Genomic DNA, 12,006 nt, shown 5'->3' on the forward strand with positions numbered 1-12,006 from the left:
ACCTACCATAGGAACGGCTCTGGTTTGAAGTCACAGAGACTAAAAATCCTTGCTTGATTCGCCCAAATCTAACCCTTAGTGAAGGTGAATCATGGGACTTTTGCTGGGAATTTTTTTCTGCAATTTTTTCTTTTAGCAGAAAATTCATTCAGACAAAGCAGCAGATGCGCTTTGCTTTTGTTCGAATCTCAAGATCTATTGAAAGGTACAATCGTCTTATCAAGGCGCCATGGCTTAGTTGGTTAAAGCGCCTGCCTAGTAAGCAGGAGATCATGGGTTCGAATCCCATTGGTGCCTATATTTTTAGATTTTTCGTTTTTAAAGGATATCACATTGATCTAAGAAAACCGCCAAATAGTCAATTCATAAGTGAATACTCAGTTCTAGGGACTGTGGTAAAAAATTTATTGTACTAAATAGCGGTAGGCTACTACTGTAGTCAAAACTAATATCCTGGAATATATGGAGTTTTGATATTGATGTTGGATTACCCAATTATTTTCTATCAAGAAACTTGCATCCTGATTTTGAACTCCTTGGCCCCTTGACCTAGAGATTTTAAGCCCCCACTTTTTCTATTTGCGTATAGGGTTGTTCACTTTTGTTTGACAACTACTCAACCGAAGAAAACAACTATTTGAAAGTAAATCTTGGGTTAAAAAGCGAAATTCTTATAAGTTTTGATAGTGACAAGTGATGGTGCCATTCTGACCATAACTGACTTTTTCAGAAATGGATAGAGCTAAGAGCCAAATTTTGGATCATCTGATTCTTTATGTTTAAAAGCCCTTCTGTGATGACTTAAAGCTCCTTGGCCCCCTGACTTCGCAAGTAAGATCCTCGCCTGTTTTCCTTCTGAGCGTATTCTTACACGCCTTTTTTGTAACTACAAACCAAACTTGATAAAATTGATGAATTATTGTTTTGAAAGCAAATGTTAGTTTGCAAACTTTTGTCAAAAACGAAATGATTGCCGTAATTGATGACTTGCCCACTTGCCATAATTGATTATGGCAAGTGGTTGCGCCACTGTGACAAAGACTATTATCTTCAGATGTGTGTACAGTCAGAGAATCAAAAGCATTATCACTAGACTTCATACGTCTGAAAACTCTGTTTTGGATTTCAGATCCTTGGCCTCGTGATGTAGCAAAATATTGCTAGTGTCTTTTTCAATTTTTATCAAACTGTTCATGGTAAAGAACTGTAAGTAAGAAGCGACTCGGCCCAATACTAATAATAAGGGAAATTCTAAAAAACCGAATAGACACAATAGATTTATAAAAAAAAATGGCGTTTTATGCTAATTTCAAATATATAAAATGTATATATTTGATATATATTTGGCTCCCATCTACGAAAATGTGGGATTTTGTATTTTTGGGCAGAAAAAAGATAAAAGACGCGTGTTAATTTATTTATTATTTCTTCCCAGGGGTGATCGTATCGAACCAATGGACCTAGAAGATCGAGAGCAACCACATTCGAATGGAAATCAAAAATTCTACTGCCCTTTATAAGGGACTTAAAAAGATTAGAGGGCAACTAGCCCCCTTTCCATGCCCATTTTTCCCCAAAGACATCTGATCAAAATTTTTAAACAACCTTTTGATTCAGTATAGTTGAAATGTCCAACAACTATGCTTTTGATGATGAAATGACCCTCCATAGTCCCTGGGGAAAGGGCTGTAAGTTACACAATTTGCCCATATTGTTAACATATAGTATTTGTTTTGGGGAAATATACGAAAATTTGTCGGATCGATTTTTTGTCAGGGGGGGGGGATTTTCCAAGGGGAGAAGTTTCCGGGGTAATTTTCCTGGAGAAATGTTACACGGATGGGGGAAAAGGAGAGGGGATGTCCCGGCATGACTTGAAAAGCGGTCAGGAATTAATTGAAAAAAAAAATCAAGTTTTTTCAATGGAAAGTAAGGAGCGACATTAAAACTTAAAAGGCACAGAAATTATTCTGTAAATGAGGGGGGTTGTCCCCTCCTCAATACCTTGATTCTTTAAGAACAACCCCTGAAACGCAAGGCCCATTTAATTTTGACATAAAGTTGACTTTTTGTTCTGATTCTTTAGGAAAAGCTACTCAAAAGATAAGGGCTGTGGATTTTGAATGATAATATTTTTAAAGAACTTTAAGACATTAGCGTAAAGAGCGAGGGCCGAGGAAGGGTTGCCCCCCCCCCGCACATACGGAATAATTTATGTTCGTTTTAAGTTTTAATGGTGCTCCTTACTTTCAGTTGAAAATGCTTGTTTTTATTTTTGTTTACTTGCGATCTTTAAACAGCCTGGTTTGGCTAAAAACCAAATTACCTTGTCTTATTATTTCACATCCTGTGGTTTTTCACTCTCGGATTCGGGACATTATTTCGCATAAAAGAGCAACGCAATATTAAGTAAAATAATCAAATTAAATAAAATAATGTTAAATAAAAATCAAAGCAATATTATTTCAAGACATAAAATCGTTGATGTAATGTCTAAAGGTTGTATCTGACATTTTGAGCTCCCGAGATAATTGCTACAAGACCGTTCGCTAAGGGAGGGTCAATAGGACAATTTAGATCAGCAGGATCAAAGTGTGACTGTATGTACACTGTCCTGCGGATTCTTCCATTGAGGACAGCTTTGCAAATGGTTCTTGGCTATTTTCTAAGAAGTGTGAAAATGTCAGGTACCGCCTATAGCCATGAAAGCGATGATATGGCTATTATCTTTTCTTACATGTTCCTTTCGTAAATGCACAGCTTTATGGGTCGGTTCTCTGACCTCCGATTTTGACATGAGTAACCTGATTTCTAAATCTTGTTTGTCATGAAAATGCTGATAAATATGTGAATTAATCTTTGGAAAGCCGAGCCAAAAAGCCACATTTTTACACAAAAATTACTATTGAATTAAATTAATGATTGTCATTCATAAAAAAGATAATTATAAGATGCCATTTTTCAGAAATACCTTGGGTTTTGCGGTACTAGTTCCATATCATGTAAATAACGTCTCTATAGTTCGTTAAACCAGGCTTATACTCGAGGGACAGCTTTTGGTGACAAATCCATTCCGACATGTCCAGATTCTTACGATTTAGTTAATATTTTCCTGTATTTTTCGTTAACTAAGCGGCCTTTAGATGTTTCCCAATTGCTTCTCATCCATCCCCTCCGAAGTGTGAGAACCCAATATATATCTAGCTTTCCAACAATTAAATTTTATAGTATAAATTATAGATTACTTTATATTGCTGTACGCTGTTTAGGTACTAAAAAAACGAGCATAAGTTACGCCAAAACTAAATTTTGTATAACTCGTATGTTTGTAGACGAATTCACCACCACGTGACAGCAACTGGGAGTAATATGTATTGTTTCTCGATGCTATAAAGTGGTCAAAATCAGCACTTTGCTAAAATTTCAAACTACTCTTGAATAAGCCCTCCAGACACTCTGCAACCATTTATCCGATACTATCACCCATTTTATAAGTAACATTGGGTTTATTTAAAAAAAAAATATATACATCATCGATTCCCTGAAGCAATGCTTGTGCGGGAGAAAACCCTCCTAATAAATCAAAAAACCAAGAAACCCAAAAAAAAAGACAGAAAAAAAAGAAAGAAAAAACAAAAACAAAAAAACAAAAAACAGAAATAGAAAAAAAAAAAAAAAAAAAAAAAAAATTAGAGCACAACTTACCGGACCCGAAAACCAACGAACCACCCAACAAAACCCAACAAAATTAAAATAACAATAAAAATATTCAGCTGCAACTAAGCCCTCCTCAAAAACAAAACTTGAAAGGATAATAGAAAAATAATCAGAAAAAATTCTGGGAAAAATTGCAAGATTTTTTTGTTTCTGCATAAAAGTACTTGAAACCTATATTATGCGTTTTTTTCACATGTTGAATTCAATTATGCGATTTCCATCAAAAAAGCCCTCTTTTTTCTGGGGGGGGGGGGAGAGGTCCTATTTTTCAAAATTACACAAACTTTCTGCTAATAACTTCTAGTAGGTTGCTTCAAACCTAATGAATTTTACATGTTGGGAATCACCATGAAATGCTGATTCTTATGATGTATCCATTGTCATTAAATGACCTTTTTTAGAGTTTGACTTCAAGTCAAATCAGCAAGTCACTTGCTATTGCCACAGACTTTGACTTGCTATTGCTCTTTAATTACAATTCTCAACCACAAACTGTATATTGTATAAGCCTTGTTCATTTTGCTTCAGTTCACCAGTCTCTAGCTCCTCTGATCGAAATGTGTTTCAATTCATGTCAATTTATTCATTCAAAGTGTTCACTTCTCACTTTTATATTTTGCAGAACTTCTCAGAGTAAAAATGTTAAATGTTGCAAACATATTGAATTGTCAACTTCTGGTAATTTTTAATTGCCTACTCTTAGCAGAAAAGTTGTTTTTTCAAGTGCCAATTTATTTTAGAACTTCTACTCCTATCAGTTTACCTTCACTAAGGGACTTGAAGAAAACTGTCAGTGTATTATTAAAAGTATTTCCCAATTTTTAGGGACGAACTATCAAAATTTATGGAAACACGAGGTGCAACCCCTCCAGGCATACTAACTTTGACGACTGGGTTAAGTAGACCTTTTAGAAGATTAGAGCGATATGCTACCCACTTACAGGAGTTGGAGAAACATCTAGAAGAGAGTTACCCGGATAGGGGAGACACTCAGAGATCCGCTGTTGTGTTTACTGACTTGGCTGTAAGTTTTTTCTTTTTATCTGTTTCTTCTTAATATGGATGTAAACAAAGAGTATTGGGAACTAATAAGAGTGTAAACTGGCGCAAGTGTAAGACAAAATCACCAATGCCACCTAGTGCTTGGCGTTTCTTGACATTCGTTCGAAACTTCCTAATTGTGTTTTCTTAGAAAAGGAGATTGGACGCCTATTAGTACCCTAATTTTGCCAATTAGACTAATTTTACCTTATTATTACACTTAAAAAATGCCAAGAAACACCACAAGCTGGATGGCTTTGGTGGGCTTTTTTCAACACTAGTGCCAGTTTCCACTCTTGTAAGATACCCATACTATGTAGATATAGGTGTAAAATGCCTGAAATATTTTGCTTGAAAAAGACAGGTTTTTGAAATATATTCAGTGGCACATTGCGGCAGGATGATGACGTAGGTGTTCCCCACCTACCTGATAGGGAAAGGGAGAGGCTATGAGGGTTTTACCAGAAATTCCTCATATTGTCTGTATCTGCAGAAACTATCATATTATTATGTGCTGACTTCAATTTTTATATTACTAACAGGAATAAACGAAAATCGGTTTGGGAAGCCTATGACTTTAAGGTGAAAAGTTTTACCTTCGACACACCCAAGACGTTAGCTGGTTGCTTTTTATATGTTTTACGTATTTCCACCACGCGTCACATTTCACATTCGCCAACTAGATTGTTTTTACAAAAGATTTTCATGAAACGGCTCACATGTTGATGAATGCTAGGTGGTCTTACCTAACTTCATCTGGATAAAAACTACTTTCTCTTTCGCTGAGGTAATAGGGATTTTCTTTGTCAACTTTAACTCTTTCCACTCAAGTGATGGGACATCTTTCTATTCACACAGAGTTTGAAAAAGCTTAGAGCTTCTGTTGGTTCTGAGGCTCTTCTTGGCGACTTCCGATTTTGTACTGGAAAAAGGTTAACTTGCTTTGGGCTCTTGTTACGTAACCCTAGCCATCAAAAAGGAATCGAGAGAGCTGCTGGAGCTGGAAATATGGCTTTAACCAGGTGCTTAACCATCGGCAGTATTCTTTTGCTCTCTCACGCCATCAATCGTAGGTCACTAATCAACAGCGATATGACATTCCTTATGCAGCATTTCTCAATCTAATTATGGGAACTGGGGCAGTTGGACAATACGTAAAATATGCTTGCACTCCCGTGTCTATAGTTCTTTCTGTATCCTGTTTCACCCTCTTCATCTGCCAATCTTTGTCAAACCAACCGGAGTTTGTGTATAGAACATAAATTTGAGTTCGAATTCATAAAAAAAATATAACTAGATACAAACACATAAATAAATAAAGAATTCCTGAATCTAATTCTGGGAACTGGGGCAGTTGGACGACCCTCTTCATCTGCCAGTCTTGCAGCTGTCTTTGTCAATCCAACTGGAGTTTGTGTATATAACATGAATTTGAGTTCAAATTCATGAAAAAAAACTAATCAGATACAAACACAAAAATAAATGGAGAATTCCTGAATCTAATTCTGGGAACTGGGGCAGTTGGACGACCCTCTTCATCTGCCAGTCTTGCAGCTGTCTTTGTCAATCCAACTGGAGTTTGTGTATATAACATGAATTTGAGTTCAAATTCATGAAAAAAAACTAATCAGATACAAACACAAAAATAAATGGAGAATTCCTGAATCTAATTCTGGGAACTGGGACAGTTGGGCAATATCTAAAATATGATTGCATTCCCATGTCTATAGTTCTCTCGGTATCCTGTTTTACCCTCTTCATCTGCCAGTCTTGCAGCTGTCTTTGTTAAAAGAACCAGAGTTTGTGTATAGAACATGAATTTGAGTTGAAATTCATGAAATAAAACTAATCAGATACAAACGCAAAAATAAATGAAGAATTCCTGAATCGAATTCTGGGAACTGGGGCTGTTGGGCAATACCTAAAATATGATTGCATTCCCATGTCTATAGTTCTCCCGATATCCTGTTTTACCCTCTTCATCTGCCAGTCTTGCAGCTGTCTTTGTCAAACCGACCAGAGTTTGTGTATAGGACATGAATTTGAGTTCAAATTCATGAAAAAAAAAACTAATCAGATACAAACACAAAAATAAATGAAGAATTCCTGGATCTAATTCTGGGAACTGGGGCAGTTGGGCAATATCTAAAATATGATTGCATTCCCATGTCTATAGTTCTCTCGGTATCCTGTTTTACCCTCTTCATCTGCCAGTCTTGCAGTTGTCTTTGTTAAACCAACCAGAGTTTGTGTATAGAACATGAATTTGAGTTGAAATTCATGAAATAAAACTAATTAGATACAAACACAAAAATAAATGAAGAATTCCTGAATCTAATTCTGGGAACTGGGGTAGTTGGGCAATACCTAAAATATGATTGCATTCCCATGTCTATAGTTCTCTCGGTATCCTGTTTTACCCTCTTCATCTGCCAGTCTTGCAGCTGTGTTGTTAAACCAACCAGGGTTTGTGTATAGAACATGAATTTGAGTTCAAATTCATGAAAAAAAACTTAATCAGATACAAACACAAAAATAAATGAAGAATTCCTGAATCTAATTCTGGGAACTGGGGCAGTTGGGCAATATCTAAAATATGATTGCACACTATGTCTATAGTTCTATCGGTATCCTGTTTTACCCTCTTCATCTGCCAGTCTTGCAGCTGTCTTTGTTAAACCAACCAGGGTTTGTGTATAGAACATGAATTTGAGTTCAAATTCATGAAAAAAAAACTAATCAGATACAAAAACAAAAATAAATGAAGAATTCCTGGATCTAATTCTGGGAACTGGGGCAGTTGGGCAATATCTAAAATATGATTGCATTACCATGTCTATAGTTCTCTCGGTATCCTGTTTTACCTCCTTCATCTGCCAGTCTTGCAGCTGTTTTTGTTAAACCAACCAGAGTTTGTGTATAGAACATGAATTTGAGTTCAAATTCATGAAAAAAAAACTAATCAGATACAAACACAATGATAAATGAAGAATTCCTGAATCTAATTCTGGGAACTGGGACAGTTGGGCAATATCTAAAATATGATTGCATTCCTATGTCTATAGTTCTCTCGGTATCCTGTTTTACCCTCATCATCTGCCAGTCTTGGAGCTGTTTTTGTTAAACCAACCAGAGTTTTGTGTATAGGACATGAATTTGAGTGCGAATTGATGAAAAAAAATAATCAGATACAAACACAAAAATAAATGAAGAATTCCTGTATCTAATTCTGGGAACTGGGGGAGTTGGGCAATATCTAAAATATGATTGCATTCCCATGTCTATAGTTCTCTCGGTATCCTGTTGTACCCCCTTCATCTGCCAGTCTTGCAGCTGTCTTTGTTAAACCAACCAGAGTTTGTGTATAGAACATGAATTTGAGTTCAAATTCATGAAAAAAAAAACTAATCAGATACAAACACAAAAATAAATGAAGAATTCCTGAATCTAATTCTGGGAACAGGGGCAGTTGGGCAATATCTAAAATATGATTGCATTCCCATGTCTATAGTTCTCTCGGTATCCTGTTGTACCCCCTTCATCTGCCAGTCTTGCAGCTGTCTTTGTTAAACCAACCAGAGTTTGTGTATAGAACATGAATTTGAGTTCAAATTCATGAAAAAAAAACTAATCAGATACAAACACAAAAATAAATGAAGAATTCCTGGATCTAATTCTGGGAACTGGGGCAGTTGGGCAATATCTAAAATATGATTGCATTCCCATGTCTATAGTTCTCTCGGTATCCTGTTTTACCCTCTTCATCTGCCAGTCTTGCAGTTGTCTTTGTTAAACCAACCAGAGTTTGTGTATAGAACATGAATTTGAGTTGAAATTCATGAAATAAAACTAATTAGATACAAACACAAAAATAAATGAAGAATTCCTGAATCTAATTCTGGGAACTGGGGTAGTTGGGCAATACCTAAAATATGATTGCATTCCCATGTCTATAGTTCTCTCGGTATCCTGTTTTACCCTCTTCATCTGCCAGTCTTGCAGCTGTTTTGTTAAACCAACCAGGGTTTGTGTATAGAACATGAATTTGAGTTCAAATTCATGAAAAAAAACTAATCAGATACAAACACAAAAATAAATGAAGAATTCCTGAATCTAATTCTGGGAACTGGGGCAGTTGGGCAATATCTAAAATATGATTGCACACTATGTCTATAGTTCTCTCGGTATCCTGTTTTACCCTCTTCATCTGCCAGTCTTGCAGCTGTCTTTGTTAAACCAACCAGAGTTTGTGTATAGAACATGAATTTGAGTTCAAATTCATGAAAAAAAACTAATCAGATACAAACACAAAAATAAATGAAGAATTCCTGAATCTAATTCTGGGAACTGGTGCAGTTGGGCAATATCTAAAATATGATTGCATTACAATGTCTATAGTTCTCTCGGTATCCTGTTTTACCTCCTTCATCTGCCAGTCTTGCAGCTGTTTTTGTTAAACCAACCAGAGTTTGTGTATAGAACATGAATTTGAGTTCAAATTCATGAAAAAAAAACTAATCAGATACAAACACAATAATAAATGAAGAATTCCTGAATCTAATTCTGGGAACTGGGACAGTTGGGCAATATCTAAAATATGATTGCATTCCTATGTCTATAGTTCTCTCGGTATCCTGTTTTACCCTCCTCATCTGCCAGTCTTGCAGCTGTTTTTGTTAAACCAACCAGAGTTTTGTGTATAGGACATGAATTTGAGTTCGAATTGATGAAAAAAAATAATCAGATACAAACACAATAATAAATGAAGAATTCCTGTATCTAATTCTGGGAACTGGGGTAGTTGGGCAATATCTAAAATATGATTGCATTCCCATGTCTATAGTTCTCTCGGTATCCTGTTGTACCCCCTTCATCTGCCAGTATTGGATCTGTCTTTTTTAAACCAACCAGAGTTTGTTTATAGAACAAGAATTTGAGTTCAAATTCATTAAAAAAAAACTAATCAGATACAAACACAAAAATAAATGAAGAATTCCTGAATCTAATTCTGGGAACAGGGGCAGTTGGGCAATATCTAAAATATGATTGCATTCCCATGTCTATAGTTCTCTCGGTATCCTGTTTTACCCCCTTCATCTGCCAGTCTTGCAGCTGTCTTTGTTAAACCAACCAGAGTTTGTGTATAGAACATGAATTTGAGTTAAAATTCATTAAAAAAAAACTAATCAGATACAAACACAAAAATAAATGAAGAATTCCTGAATCTAATTCTGGGAACAGGGGCAGTTGGGCAATATCTAAAATATGATTGCATTCCCATGTCTATAGTTCTCTCGGTATCCTGTTTTACCCTCTTCATCTGCCAGTTTTGGAGCTGTCTTTGTTAAACCAACGAGAGTTTTGTGTATAGGACATGAATTTGAGTTCGAATTGATGAAAAAAAATAATCAGATACAAATACATAAAGATGATCAATAAATATCCAATTAAATCCCAGAAGGCTCGTTATGTAAACTCAGGAAAAATAGAAAAAAAATGTATATATCTTAAATGATCATTATTTACGTCCAATAAGATCGTTTTAGGCATTTCTTAAAGGAACCAAAAGTATAAGAATTCCGAGTCCCAGCAGAAACAGAGTTTCAAACCTGCACCGACGATCCGAAAAACCTATGTACACACTGTTGGGATGGAGGGCACCATTATATCATTGTGATTCTGAACCCTTTACGGGCTTATATCGCTCTATATTCGGAGCATTCCAGAGAAACATAATGGAAGTAAGTGAGAGCGAATTTCTTGTCTGCTTCTGCAAAATTGTCTAGTATCTTATGGGATATCTCTAACAGCCTAGCCGTCTGTATTTGGACCAGCGTAATAACCAGCACTTTGTTTAGGTCAAGGAGTAGACAACTTCTCACATGAATCTTTCTGTCAAGCTGTCAGGATTCCATCAACTTCCTAACCGGCTAATATTTATTATGCCCCCTGCATTTGGCGTTTTACTCCAATGTGCACGTGAATCGTCAAATTGAAGAGCAGCTCTAGCTTCTTTTTTTTAGCTGATTTGTCATTCAAATGTCAAAGAACAATAAAGAAGGAAAAAACAAACAAACGAGACTGCGGCCAAAACGACTTTGGCCGCAGTCTCGTTTGTTTGTTTTTCATTGAGTTTTTTCTCTCCTTGTTGTTTTTTGACATGGCTGGCCAGTTCGGCTTAAGATTTTTCATTCAAATGTAAATCATTCTGGTCAATCGTAAGTCTTCTTTTTTCTAATGAATTCACAAAACTGTAAATATTGGTAAATTGACCAAATCAGTAAATTCTCCGGGGCCAATTTCTGTAGAATTTCTGGTCCAAAGTGTAGCAAATTGTCTTGGACAAGCTCCGTTAGAATCTCTGATCCAAGTTTCGGTAGTTTTTCTGGGCAAAATATTGGTAGTTTCTCTCTGTATAACTTCATCGATTCTTTTCATGGATTTCTGGTAGACTCTCTGAACTAAATTTTGGTATATTCCTTAGCTAAATTTGTTAGATTCCAAATTTCGCAAATTCTTTGGCCACATTTCTGAGCGAAACTCTGACAAATTCACTGTAGATTCTTACAAATAAGCGAGTTTTCCGACAGATCTGTGTTTAATAGGCCGGTAGATTCCCTAAAAATCGCAAATGTCGGGTATAATGCAGCTACTTCAGATGAGTTTTGCCAACTTCCTTGGGGAGGGGGGATTCAGCACTAAAATTAAAAACTAAGAGCAGAAACCTAATATGATCTGAACTTTCTCAACTCTCATCGCAATCAGTTTGCGAAACACTGAATTCTTGGTTCTTTTAAAAGTAGGCTATGCTGCACATGTAATTTAAAAAATTAAATTGAAGAAAAAATTAATTAAAAAGAACATTTGAATTTAATTTAAAAAAGAATTACCAATATTTGTGAGTATTTTTAATATTGCACACAAAAATAATTTTTTTGACCCAAAGAGCAAATTTTTCAATTGTGATCTGGAGTAGAAGGGAAGCAAATGTGAAGGAAGGGAGAAGGAAGCGAAACATGATTCAAGGTGTAGGTTTATAATGGTATAAAATGGTTCGTCTATTTACTATTGTTTTGTTTTAATTTATTTTATCACAAAAGTTGATTTCTAACTTCTTGTGCTGAAAATTCTTGGTTTGGGCTAAGGAGAATCACATGATGAAAATAAAAGCCCTTTCCATAGGCTTCTTAAAAAAAACTATGGTCTACGTATTTATGAATTTTATTTTTATTCCATTTTTTTAAAGGC

The 12,006-nt window shown here is 35.7% G+C and overlaps 1 protein-coding gene and 1 non-coding gene across 3 annotated transcripts in view; both read left to right on the forward strand.

Moving 5' to 3' along the window:
- Window positions 1-12,006, forward strand: part of RtGEF (Rho-type guanine nucleotide exchange factor) — a 142,396-nt gene that overhangs the window by 59,928 nt on the left and 70,462 nt on the right. For both annotated transcript variants that reach the window (XM_089104674.1, XM_089104673.1), the window contains one exon: window positions 4,543-4,741. In XM_089104674.1, coding sequence (XP_088960800.1) covers window positions 4,543-4,741 — 199 coding nt within the window. The remainder of the gene's footprint in view (window positions 1-4,542; window positions 4,742-12,006) is intronic.
- On the forward strand, window positions 224-297 carry TRNAT-AGU (transfer RNA threonine (anticodon AGU)). Its single transcript has one exon. It is a non-coding gene; the product is annotated as a tRNA-Thr (tRNA).

The sequence above is a fragment of the Artemia sp. Qi Xiang Cuo genome, chromosome 18 (genome assembly GCF_049724085.1).
Source record: "Artemia sp. Qi Xiang Cuo chromosome 18, ASM4972408v1, whole genome shotgun sequence".
NCBI lineage: Eukaryota > Metazoa > Arthropoda > Branchiopoda > Anostraca > Artemiidae > Artemia > Artemia sp. Qi Xiang Cuo.